Genomic DNA, 14,151 nt, shown 5'->3' on the forward strand with positions numbered 1-14,151 from the left:
AAAAAGATTATACAAACATCTGTTTTCTTTAGTATCTTTAACAATTCATTCTGAATTTTTTTTTTTTTTTACATGATTGGTAATAAAAAAAATGCTTAATTGTTGGGTAAAGCTATTTTCCTTTCTTCTACAAACATTTTTTTGTCTTGTAAAGATGTGCCAAAAACAAAATTTGAGGCCGTTTTCTGATCTTAAATCTGCAGATTTTTTTTTGCTATTTCTAGTTTCCCTATGAGAACTGTAACTCAAGTACAGGTACATAAAAAAATCAGTCCAGATTTCCTTAATTTTGGGTGGTCTGGCAATATTTATCAGCTTTTAAGATATAAAAGTTGGATTCGGCGGATACATTTTTTTTAATCCAACATTTTCCGATGCCAGACAAACGTTAACAGACGACTATAGTACAGCTAAGCCTTGCTCTCTCTCGCTCTTTTGCAGCTTTAATATGTGGCTCAAAACAACATTGTTGTAAAACAACATAATTATTAAAAACTTTTTTCTTTTAAATATTTTGTCATGTATAACAGCTGATGTGTACATTTGCCTCTTTTTGGAGGATATGAGCTGACGCATTGGTATAAAACAACAGGAAACAAACAAATTAGCCAATTCAATAATGTAGTAGAAATTTGGATTTAAAGACACAGACATGAAAAACCAAAACTTTTCAAGATTTGAAAAGTTGTGGGTTTTATATTCTTAATCTTCATTTAAATAAGTTTTTTTTTGTCAATTATTTAATGCAAAGATTGAACGGGAAGCTAGAAGGGAAAATGTTGTGCTTTAAGGCAGTTTTTCAAATCAAATAAACTCAAACTCAATAAATTTTACATAAACAATAACAAAGGACAAAGTAGCAGTATCTCATTTTTGAAAGAAACTTTTGATCTAATGAGAAACAAATGCCAGATCAAACCGGTGCAAGACGACTTTAGATAAATGGAATAATAGAGATAAAAACTAAATTTGGGGGATGTTAACTAATAAAGGTCCACTAATACCTCCTTCCTTTTGAGTTGATGTGTTAAGTTTGATGTTCTGTGATAGACATAATGGTGAAAACATAAAGCTCAACCTCCTGAAACACTTTATTATTACATTATCCATTTTAAGAGTCGGTTTCATTTGTAGAACATCTTCGCTGTAATCTGGGTCATTTATCACCTGCAGTAGAATCGCTCTAATATTGTAAATAGGAAAACATCTCTATGATATTCTCAAGGTGCCTCACTGCCTCACTTACAGTATTTACTTTCCTAACACTAAATTTCATTCCTTCCTAATAAGGCATGAAACTTGTAATGTTTTTTTTTATTATAATAGGATTTTTTTTGGTCTTGTGTAGACAGCAGGAGATGGATTCTGTTAAACGGCATGAAAAATTTTACTCACCATAAATTACCCGAAGCCTTAATAGGCAAGCTAACAATATTTGGACAGTATCCATCCAGGACATTAAGAAGAGGTTTATAGAGAAGCTATGCATCATAAATAAATGTTAGAGCCTACTGGGCCCGTATTGTGCATTAGAGAGAAGAATTATTTTATTTAGAGGCACTTAATGCATATCGCAAAAAAAGTGGGAGTTAGAAAAATATGTTCACTTAGCATTTGTAGAAATATGTATTTCTCAAGTGAATGCATCATTACCGAGCCTTTAAGTTCTTTAATGTACTGTGGTAAAAACAAAAGAACAAGATGTATGATTAAACATTTACACAATGCATCAAGACCATTATGCAACCGTATTGTTACATCTACAGTGATGAAGAGGAAGGTAATGCTTGATGATGGTTACTTAAAGCTCGTTTTATAACACAAGCAGATCTCTTTTTCATTTCATTCTGACTCGTGTAGCTAGATTAATTTACTCTGATTATTGAACATTTTGGAGTAGATCTCGATTGTAAAGCAATTTTTCTCTTTACAGTAACAACATATTCATCAAATCAGCTGCGTTTTAAACCCCGCCTTTTTGCCCAAATATGGTTTCCGGTTGCAGAAAGTACATTTTTGTCAAACAAAATGGGCTCTAATGGATAGATTTTATACATTGGAGTATCATAACTGCATTTACTTACAATGTAAAAAAAAATAACATATCTTCAATGTTAGCAGGTCATCACTGATGTAATATAATCTTTTTTTAGATGCCTACTGTCTGTTTCTGTTGTTTGCGAATAGCTTGAAACATAATCTAAGAATGTACTTTATTTAAATATCAAGCTTATTAAAGTTAAACAAGCGGAAAACTTGATCCTTGAGCAAATGTTGTCTTAGAGTATGAAGAAAGGAAGATGCAGCTAATGAGTTTCGGCACACAATAACCAACTTTTTCTTTTACACACCATTAAAACCCTGTAAGGTTTTCTGCTCAGATCTTTGTGAATCTTTGGACTTCACTCTGAACCCTGAACGCGTGCGATATCAGAGTGGGTCCAAACATGGAGTCAGCCTTTTGTCCGGCATCCCACACTCGGCAGAGATCACCACAGGTCCAGTCCTCCAGAGGAGAGCCTTTTTTTTTTACCTTGGCTGGAAAATTGGGGTTAGACATGGGTCCGCACAACACATCACCGCATAGAGGTCAGAGCCATCAAATCAGCGCGGCCAGCTTGGGAGGCAGCGGAGCCCGTTTCCTGACACTTTGCGGCTCGTGGGTTTCGGAGATAACATTAGAAAGATGCTGCGACTTGGCGCGTGCCGTCGTCAGGCAACAGCTCCGCAGTGCGCTCGCAGTCTCAAACCGTCAAGACGACACTCAGGTTATTTAAAGGAGGATGATTAATGTGTTGAGAAATGGCAAGCACCTGCCCCAGCCACACTCCCTCCCGGGGTTGTGTGTCTGTGTGTGCGCGCAGCTACATATATGTATGCGCCGTCTCAGAAGAGTTGGTATCAGTGTGTGTTTCCACTTTATATGCCTTTTGTATGCACTTTTCACACACATACGGGACCTGGAGTGTGTGTGCGTGCGCACTTGTGTGTGTGTTTGTGCATTGCGCTGACTGAGCCGGTGTGTTGGCAATTAGAAAAACCACCAGTGGCAAGGTGCACATTAATCATGTTCCTCAGCTGAAAGAGAGAAATGGGGCGGAGATGGGAGGAGGAAGACGAGGAGGAGGACGAGAGAGAATAATGAGCGACTCAGTCTGAGGTATTCAGAGGTGCTCTGTTGCACCGCTGCTGGTGACACAATGTTGGGAGCATTTATGGAGAGGAAAAAAAAAAATAAAAAGGAAGGTCATGACAATGGGCTCAGGCCCACTGGACAGAGAAGCAGAGGTTGATCTGCGCTGCATATTTTCCACAGGGACGACTTCAGCTGATGACCGTGTCGCGCTTTCATTGTTCTTCATAGTGTTCTGCTTGGCAGTTTACTGGCCGCTCAAGCACATTGGATCACAAACATCCTCTTTAACTTTCAGCCTTTCATGTAGGAGGAGAGAAAACTGGCAGTGAAGAAATCAGTGACTGTTTTATCTGAGTAAAAGTGAGGTGAAGTTATGACAGAGTGAAGTAAGGATGCAACTTATCGATGATTGAGTCCATTTTCATAAAAACTTTCTCATGTAGCAAGAAGCCCGACAGTAATTAATTTCATAAATATACTATTGATTATAACATAAAGAGCTACAAAATTCTTAAATTTAAATTAAAGCTGTATTAAATAGTGACTGAATAAACAGAAAATGTTGATTTTCTCACATTATTAAACTTAGATACGTTTATAAAATAGGAACCTCTTAGGTTGCTGAAGCAAAAAATGAAAGATAAAAATAATGAAATATGTATGTTTTTATTATTGTATGTTTATATTTCTAAACCGAACCGCATAAAGTGCCTCTTCCATCCCACATTGGACTCTGTTTGGACTGTTTCTCTTTCCCATTCCGTTATGGCTCCACCATCTTTATTTCTGTATCAACTGACTCTGCTTAAGGACGACCACCAGCGCCCTCTGCTCGATGGAGACCAAACTACATCACCAAAAGACAGTTTAAAAGGACATTATTAGATTGGAAATCATTTTAATCTACTGAACAATTAATCGTAAGGTGGTTGATTATTTGCACCCCTATACTGAAGCTTTTAGTTAATATGTAGTGTAAATAGTTATACATTAAAAATTTTACTTAAAGTTCAGACATAAGTCCATTACAAAACATCAAATCTTGTAAATTATAGCTCTCCATCCAAACTATCTTTGGGTTTTTTTTTTTGTAAAAATGGCTGAAACCATGGGTTATTTTCCTTCTACAAACATATTACCAGCGTAATGCAGATATGGAAACTCTGTGAAAATCCAGAAATTATTTTGGAATGTTGGAATTATTTGTATGGAATGTTTTTTTATGACTTTCTGTGATTCTTGTGTCCTTCGCTGTGTTTTGATCACAAACAGAGATTAAATAATGATTTGCGCAAGTATTTTTTCCAGATATATACTGCTTATTTAAACAGAATTATGAAAACGTCTTCCTATAATAAAACAGAAATGAGTGAAATAGACTCAAAAAGAAGATGCTCTCCTAAAAAACACAGAATTATCCAGCTGAAGCAGTGGTATAAATATTGAATGGCGCTCAAGCTTAAGTAGCATAGCAGCACAGACCCAAATTACTAGTGACAGATTTGTGGTACATCCAAGAGAAGAGGCGAACCAGACAGCCGGTCCTATTGGATCGCAGAACCCTCACGCTACACAGACTGTTGTCTTCAGCTGTAAATTATTAAAGCCAGACTAATTTAGCCTCTGTGTTTTCTTTGTTTTCCAGATGTATGATTGCCGATGAGGTAAGTACACTGCTGTTTGGAAAATCTACTTTCCCACCCCCCTAAAAAATGAACCTGCAGCCTTCCAGATGAGTTTGTCAGCTCTCTGCTGCAGTCCCACGTGCCTAATCGCTTTTGACACTAGAATCATTGTGAGACCTTATTACTCCTGGGCCTCACATGAGCTCAGCCGTCACATGCAATTTGCCGCAGAGGGCTTCCCTTTGCGATTGACTTGTTTTCCCTTCCCCAGATGGGCTTGGGGAAGACGGTCCAGGCCATCGCAGTGGCGTGCGCTTACAGAGCGGAGTGGCCCCTCCTGGTGGTGGTGCCCTCCTCTCTCAAATATCCCTGGATCGAGGAGCTGGAGAGGTGGATCCCAGAGCTGCAGCCCGGAGACGTCAGCTTGGTGGAGAGCAAGAGCCACATCATGTAGGTCAGGGGGGTCAAACTCATTTTCGTTTTGGGTCAAATGAAGATCATGAATGCTCGGTTGTGCCAGAATGTATCGATAAAGGTGTTAAACTGTTAAAAATATTAATGAATTCTTAAAATCAAGTAATTTTTAACATCTTTTCAGTCCCTAAAGAATTTTGCGATTGTTTTTTGTGATTTTTTTTGCAGTGAAAATCAAAGTGTTTGTAGTATTTGCAATATTTGGGCTTTTTTTATGGCGATAAATGCAACATTTTATTACTCTCTGTACATCATGGATTATAATGTGAAATTAATTAAAGCTAAGGCAGCTGTTTAGTACAAGTAAGAAAGTTTTTGACAATTTTTGAGAATAATCTGCAAAAAAGTGCAGAGATTTGTTCATTTTGCGCGAAATTCCACAACAATTCTCAAGAAACTGGAGGGACTGATTGATATGATTTGGCAATAAACAGACAAAAACTGCATTAATTTGATTGAAAACATGAAATTTAAGCAGTCTTAATGTTTTAACAGAATCAAACTGGCCTTGAGTTTGACACATGTGATGCAGATCGTCCTTCCACTCCGTTTTCTTTGCAGAAATCCACGGGAACAATCAAAGCCGGCGGTTTCTGTTCTGCTATGCATTAGGCTGCAACTTTAATTAAATTACATTTTGTGTCACAAGCCACCTGATGAGTATTAGAGGTGTGAATGATTAATGAATGTTAATGGCTCCATGCATCTGAAGGTGCATCTCAATGAATCTCGATGCGTTGCTTTGTCAAATTAACATAAGCACACACAGCAACATTTTCATGAATATTAATGCATTTATCTCCATCCCCAGAGCTTCTTTTTCATTTAATACCTAACAAAAAACTGTCTTTAATGTAGAAAACTTTATCTGTATGGGAGTGATATGCTGTCTAGTGTGTGTGTTACACTTCTCAATTCACTTTGGTTCCAAATGCTTTAAAAAACATTACAAATGCTAAAACATTTTCAGTTGTTTTCTCAAATAGAAGCAGAGTTACATAAAAATATTTTGTGTGCAGAATAAAGTTAAAACAGTTTGTATTTTGTAGACCTGATTTCATAATTTGACTTAAAATTTTATCACTATATTTTGGGGCATTTATAGGAAAAGTTATTACTGTAAATAGTGACTTTTTTGGTAACTGTATGGCAGTGATTGTAGTCAAAACTCCACTAATGCAAATATCGCTCTTAAAAAGTAGCTTCTTCAGGACACCAATGACATAAAAATCATTTAAAAAGTATGATTCTTATCAACAAACTACACATGGAAACTGAATTTAATAATATTCTTTGATTTTTATTGAAACCAACAGGCGAAAAAAAAAAGAGTGAAAATAGCAAATTCAGACAATACAATTAGTTTTTTGGGGGTTTTCAGACATTATTAAATGGAATTTATTTTTGTCACAATTAATCCAAACCCTTATAATAACAATAAATGATGAGAGAAGTACCCGTCTTTTTTTAGAAGTTGAAACATCATCAACAAAAAAGAGAATTCAGGGTTGTGAAATACTATTTGGATGACTGATTTATATTCATTTTTTATAAATTATATGAACCACCAGCTGAACAAAAAACTGTTTCATATGGCAACTAAACAAACTAAACAGGCCCCTTTCAACTGCAAAAACACAAAATCCTAACAAGTATTTTGGTTTAGTTTTTAGTGAAAATATCTTATTACCCTTAAAATAATAAAAACTAACTTAGAAGTAAGTTTTATTTAGTAAACAATTCCTTAATATTGATGAAAAAGTACTGGTTCCGTTAGCAGATTATTTCTTTTACAACAAGTCATTTTCCCCATGTTATAAGTTAATTTATCTGCCAATGAAACTAGAACTTTTTCATAAATTTTAAGTAATTATTTACTAAATAAAACTTACTTTAAGTTAGTTTTTTCTTATTTTAAGTGTAATAAAAACTAAAAAATGCTTGGTAAGATTTTGCGTTTTTGCAGTGCTGATCTAAAAGTAAAACTTTTTACAAGTCAATTTAATTTCTTTCCTCTGATATTATTATTATGTTTGAGAACACTTTCATGCATAAATTTAAGAAACTCAGCAACAAAACATTAAATTAAATCCAAGGCGATCAGAGATGCTGTGGATTAAGTCGCTCTCTTGCTTACAGGTAGGAGTAAATGTTGACGGTACTTTGTGTTCCTGGAGTGAATTTTAATTACCGGGTTTTCTGCAGCAGGCTTCTGCATTCTGCTGCGTCACTAAGAGCTGCAGCAGCAGTGTCACATTCAGGATGCATTTGTCTGGATTATCTTTCTCTTATTGTTCCTGAAAACCCTCAGTTTAATTTATTATATGTTAATGACGTTTTCTACTCTATCTAAATTCAAATCCATCCTCTTAGTAATCATTTATTCCTTCATTTCTTGGAGTTGAGCCCATTGGTGTCATAAATATGCTGTTGATTAAAACTGACCGAAAGTCATTTCCTTTAAAGAAATATTGACATTAATGTACTGCTAAAAAATTTCTAACATTATTTTAAATGTATTGTGTAGACAAAATTTAACTAAATTAACTTCAACCCCTGGTTGTTGTCCATTTACAACCACAAACTTGAGATCATGAAGCTCTTAAAGGGCCGATTGTGCCAGAATGTACTAATAAAAGTGCAAATATTTCCAAATTAGAACCACAAACACAATTTTTATTGCAAAAAATTTAAAAGTGTCACAAAATCCTGGAGGGACTGAAAATATGTTCAATAATATTATCTAATTTTAAGGATTCATTGATATTTTAACAGTTTGTGAACTTTATAAATATATTCTGGCACAACCGGCCCTTTAAGTGGATTCATGAGTTTGATTTGGCCTAAACCAAAATGAGTTTGACACTCCAGGTATAAATCCTGGATTATAATCTGACATCAATTGAGGCTGAGGCAGCTGCTTAGAAAAAGTAAGAAAGTTTTTAACTCCCAATTATGTATTGGCGCAAAAAAAGTGCAGTAATTTGTTGATTTTCTGTGAATTTTCACAATAATTATCAAGAAACTGGAGGGTCTGATTGATATAATTTGTTAGTAAACAGATAAAAACTGCATTGATTTGATTGGTAGCATAGTATTTAAGCAACGTTACTGTTTAGTCTAGAATAGAGGGCCACATAAAGAGCTACGGCAGGCCGGATTTGGCCCAAGGACCTCGAGTTTGACACACGTGGTGATGAAAAGACACTTTTCAGTTTCTTATTTGTAAATAATCTTGAAAATCACGCCCTTTACTTCCACTTCATGCCTTGTTTTTCCCTCTCTCATAAAATACAAAGAAAATATATTGAAGTTTGAGGCGGCAGCATGTCTTAAATGTGAAATGAGAGGCGGTGAACACACCCATACAGGGCAGCAGGGTGCACAGTCTCATAAGTGTTCCAGATATTCCTTATGAAAGTGAAAGGTTACAGCTATTATTTGAGCTTAAGGGAAGGTTGCCCTTATAACAGTCTGCCTGGCAGAGGCTGATATGTTCTGCTTCAGCTCTTGCAAGCAGTAATAATTTACCCTAAAGAGATGTAATAAAGATTTTAAAAAAATAAAATAACGCAAACGTTTTTGGGAAACCGAGGCGATGTGATGGACAGCGGAGGTGGGGCCGATAAATTAATCTCAGAGTGTCCCTCTATGTCAGGAGCCAGCAGGGGCCAATGCTTGACAGCGCTGACAGACAAATCATGTCAAGGCGACGCCTGCAATATTGAACAAGAGCTGAAAGTTTTCCTGGAGGAGGGAAAAAATGCTGTCCTTGGGAAACGGCCCTCATTTCCATGACTGTTTATTCAGGTTTGCATTGTGGACTGATGGGTTTTTTTGTATTTTTTTTTGCATGGAAACATGTCTCTCTTATCATCTCAACTTTCCCCTTGTTCTTCCTGCTTTTTGAAGTTTTTGAATGATACAAAGTTTCTATATTTGTCACATGGAGGGGTGGAGGTGGGGGAGCCGGTGGGGGGGACTCCCCACCTCACATCACAGATGAGGTGCAAAGAGGTTGTGAACGCCTTCTGGGGAAAATGTGTCCTTGAACTGGATGTGTTAATGACTGAACACGGAGGCAAGAAGAAGAAAAAAAATTATGCAGCTTCTCCTAACGTGGTGCTTTGACTGACTTGTGCTTTTGTAGAACATCAGTGGCGTCTTATTCCGGCGTTTCGGCTCAGAAACATGCAGCGACGTGAAAGAATTAAAGCCTTCTCGACGCGTGGAGCCTTCATGATTTATTTCAGATCATCGCTGATTTTCATGCTGCTGAAAGTCACCTGTGTGTTTGTTTGTTTACCTGAGACGGTGCCTCTGTGTTTACGTTGCATAGCATATGAGTTTGGATGAACAGAAATTGTAATATATTATGTTTGAAGAGCTAAAGAAGGGATGTACGAAAAGTTTGCCTGAAGAAGTCGGTGGCTAAACACCTCGTTACAACAGTTTTTGTTAAATAATTTGAGCTGGAGGCCCAGTTGCCGAAATAATAAACCCATGAGAACAGATGTTCAAAATGTATTTGATTGAAGCTGGTTGTAGGTTGCAGCCATTTCCTTAAATAGCAACATTTTAATTAGACATAAATGCTCAATATCATTAATGTCAAAAGCAACATTCTTTTCCGTAAAGTGCAAATTAGAGAAAATCTTCAGCATCATCTCCAATTTCTGTCTTCTCCATTACTCTTTTTTTTAATAAAAATTAAGACATACCAACTAGAAATCTAAATTAATTGTGTAAAATGCATTTTATAACATGTAATTAACTCTAAATCTACTTTTAGCCCTCATACTAGCAGCTACCCCTCTGCTAGCAAAGCATCCATCTTGTGTTTAGTTGGTAATCTATTTTTTTCTGTCTTAATGAATAATTTAAGTGATTGCCTTGTTTTTTGTGTCTACTATTAATTATGCATGAAACAGTATCATTTAAAGATATGCCTTTTTAAATTTTCAATTAGTTTATTTTGATTTTTCATTACAGTAAGAAATGAGAGGCTCATTTGTTTTACGTAGCTTAAATTAGCAGTTTTACAAAAACCAAACTTTTACAACATAGCAAATTGAAGCTCCCTATAACAACCAATTAAGTTGTATCAGAGTTTTATGTTTGTGTCTTTTTGTCAAATCTTTGCTAATTTTACAACAACAAAAAAATATTTTGATGTTGGTACAACTTCACGCCTTTACCACCATTTTACATTGAAAAGTGAGATATTCCATACACAGGTATTTAGATGTTAATTATTTTTGTTTTGTCGTCTTGTAATAACATATGAAACAAAACTAGTATGAGCTAAATGGCAAAACAACATGTGCTAGTTTCTTTATGTGGCTAATGTTAGCATAGCTTAGCAGAAAGTAACTAAAGAGTCATAAAATAACATCAAAAATAATATAAATATGGCACTTAATTTTTCATATCACCTAATTTGGTATTTCAACATAGAACTGGTGAGGTTAATTTTGAATATATCATGTAACCGGTAATACAAGGTCAAGGCGATGTTTTACATAATGATACCTAACATTAAGATTTATTATTATCCTAGTGTTTCTTCCATTTTTCTTCTAATTATACAAGGGGATTACTGTACAATTTTATGTAAAGAATGACATTTTTATCATACAAAACAGCTTTTAAGCCAAAATAAGGTCAAATAAATTTGCTAGCTAGCTTAGTTAAGTTAGCTAGATGCTAACTTAACTAAGCTAGTTTTAGTTTAATTCTTTGCTTTCTATTTTTAATAAAAAAATGGTTTGACAACCTAATTAATCATATCTAATAAATACAAGAACTAAATACTATATTTAAAAAAATGTATGCATTACCTAACAATAATCTTTATTTTTTGCCTATTTTTGATCAGGCTTTTGGTGTTGCTAATAGTTTATGAACTGTCTCTGTGTGTGTGTGTGTGTGTGTGTATGCGTGTGCATCCGTGTGTGTGTGTGCATGCGTGTGTGTGTGTGTGTGTGTGTGCGTGTGGGTGTGTGTGTGCTTCCGCAGGGATATCAGCAGCAGTAAAGTGACAGTGCTGGGTTACGGGCTGCTCACCACAGACGCACGCCCCCTGGTGGAGGCTCTTAGCAGGCAGCGGTTCGCTGTAGTCGTGGTGGACGAGTCTCATTACCTCAAATCGAGGAACGCAGCGAGGACCAAGATCCTGGTCCCTCTCATTCAGAGTGCAAAGCGGGCCATCCTGCTCACCGGTACCCCCGCTCTGGGTCGACCCGAAGAGGTAATCAGAGTTGATGGAATGAAATTTTAATGATGCCTCTTGAGGGAAGAGTACAGATTTAAATGGAGCATGCTTTTTTTAACCCAAAAGATGAAACAGACCCTGCAGATTGCAGACTCCTTGAAACGCGTCTATATTTTTTGATGGATAAAAAAACAGCGTGGACAGATACAGGAAATTCTCATGCTCAGGATGGGACTCAGCATTAGGTCAGCTCAAATTTATCTTTGCGCAAAGGTAGATCGCCATGGTAACTTGCTCTGATCTAATGTTCGAAAAGCCAATTAACTCTCTCGGGCGTCACTCATCCTTCTGGATCCTGTGGTCTTATTTCAATAACCTTTGTTGCAAAAACTTCATTTACAAAGCCCGATATGAACAGACACGGCGCTGCAATAAATGAGACAAGTAATAAAAGAAGCACGAGGGGGAGAGGAGGGGTGGAACTATTGAATTTAGAAACAATAAGAAGGGGCTATTCACAGGACCTCTGTGTTTGGAGAGAGGCTGAGCCAAGCCGTTCCACTCTCCATAATGATTTATTATGCCATTGTTATATATGTTATGTTGCAGGTGTATCGTAGATTACAGCCATATTCCATCATCGCTGCTGTGGAAATTAAAGAAGACTTTGGGAATTGAAAATCGTTCCCATATCCAGCGTGAAGACAGTAGAGTAGCAAAACATTCACCAATAATGGGATGTTTTCCTTTCCTCTAGCATCTTGTTGTGTTTAAGTTTATGTTGTTACGGGTTTGGAATTAATTATTTTTAATTAAATACTTCTTTTTAGGTTTTTGTAATAAGTGAAAAAAGGACAAAAACAATTATCTAATTCTTTTAGTTGGCCTTTAAAATTTTTCCAGTTTTCAGGGTGAAATTGCATCCAAAAAGAGGATATAAATTCTCATTCATCTGCTTGTTTTTTCACTATGATTAGCACTGTCTTTTTACCAGGTTAGCGTTACTTTTTTATTTTGCCTCTAGATCAGCTCTTTTTTGTTTCACCCTAAATACCCTAAATAATCAATTGGGTCTAAAACCAATAAAAAAAACTCTTATGTGCATAGATAACTTTAACAGTTATCTATGTACTGTATAATAATAACAAATATTTTAACATTTTCATATTTACATTTCTTCTAACTTTAGCCAGCTGCTGCTTCAATCATGTTAAAAACTAAAAGCAGGCTACTCTCCAACATTTATTAAAAAAATATGGCAAATCTTAGTCATTATATGAGAAAAATGTGTGTTTAATTGTGAAAGTGAGGAAATACGTAAATCCTTAGAATGTTTTTAGTTATATTATGTTTTATATGTCGTTATAATGAGATTATGACTTCTTGAAAAAAGAATAAAGCGGCTTCCTCTGACTCTGTTTTCTCTAGACGACGATCAAACATCAAGTTGTGTCGTTTTATTGTTTTTTTAACCTTTCTTGTTTAAACAGGAACATATTTTGGTTTTAATGAGATGTAAATTATGTTGCAGCATCTCTATAGCATCATAACAACATGATGCTGCCACCACCACCTGAGTAATGTTCTTTAATGTTTTTGTTTCTTCAGTGGAATAGTATTAGCAACGCTAACAGAGTAAATCTTTGACTGCTAAGCAAAAGATAAAAATGAGTTAATAATCAGCTGTTGAATCAAATATTTAGCGCTGACATCAGATTTTGGCGACTATTTTCTCTTTGGGAAAAACTTGACGATAATTAACCGATGAATTCAAGCGTCTAATTAATTGCAAGGTAAAGTTACTTCTTGTTAGACATCCGCAGTCGGGGTATTATTGGCTGCGTGTGACGAACGCCATCCTGTCTCTGCCGCCACACGCCTGCAGTGGTGCGGTTAGTTTTCAGATATCATCTCTCGCTGTGCCACTAGAGCCCAATATAACATTTTATCATCCGCAGCATAAGCCTGATAAGCCCTGTCCCTGCCTGGGTGCCAGTCTCCTGGCTGCCATCATTACTCACCGTGGGCCTGACATGGCGCTCGCACAGCGCTCAGGGCATGTTGCACCGTTCGTGATGTGCCCTCATTCCTCCCACCCCATTAAATCAACTTTTGTGAGGGGGAGAAAAATGCAAAACTGCTGTTGAACAAGTGCTGAATTTAGAACAGCCGCTCAGCGCTGCGGCTGCTTATTCAGCTCACCTTGCTGAAGATTACCCGTCATTATTTCAGAAACGGTGGAAATTGGCGAGATGTGGGAGCGCTCGCTCAGACTCTAACTCTTTCTGGGGACTCTGGTGCCAGCTAAGATGTAGCTGCTCCGACTGCCGCCTAAGATTTGCTGAAGAATCACAAAATGTTTTTCTGCTGCAGCATTAATTGACTAAATTCAACATCTAGTTTTGGCCTGGTTGATTCTAAAGGGTTTAACTTTAGTCGTTTAGATTGAAACGACTAATAAATGCAGTAATTTGACTTTAAAGTCTCATATTTAACTTTTTTATTTCTGTTAATTTACATGATTAGGACTCATTTATATTGTTGCATAGATGTTTTATAATGCTCTACAAAGTCATAGGGAAGACTTACTGAAATCTGGATTGCCAGAGTGCTGTAATGGAAAGTTAAGTGGAAGGAAAAACTACACAACTAACAGGGAAGTAAGGGATATAATTTAACGTAATAGTGAAGGTTATAATTTT

The 14,151-nt window shown here is 36.3% G+C and overlaps 1 protein-coding gene across 5 annotated transcripts in view; it reads left to right on the forward strand.

The window, feature by feature from the left end:
* Positions 1-14,151, forward strand: part of zranb3 (zinc finger, RAN-binding domain containing 3) — a 98,841-nt gene that overhangs the window by 8,745 nt on the left and 75,945 nt on the right. For all 5 annotated transcript variants that reach the window (XM_008428572.2, XM_008428564.2, XM_008428541.2 and 2 more), the window contains exons 3-5: positions 4,782-4,800; positions 5,033-5,211; positions 11,254-11,485. In XM_008428572.2, coding sequence (XP_008426794.1) covers positions 4,782-4,800; positions 5,033-5,211; positions 11,254-11,485 — 430 coding nt within the window. The remainder of the gene's footprint in view (positions 1-4,781; positions 4,801-5,032; positions 5,212-11,253; positions 11,486-14,151) is intronic.

This window comes from Poecilia reticulata, linkage group LG2, assembly GCF_000633615.1.
Source record: "Poecilia reticulata strain Guanapo linkage group LG2, Guppy_female_1.0+MT, whole genome shotgun sequence".
Classification (NCBI taxonomy): domain Eukaryota; kingdom Metazoa; phylum Chordata; class Actinopteri; order Cyprinodontiformes; family Poeciliidae; genus Poecilia; species Poecilia reticulata.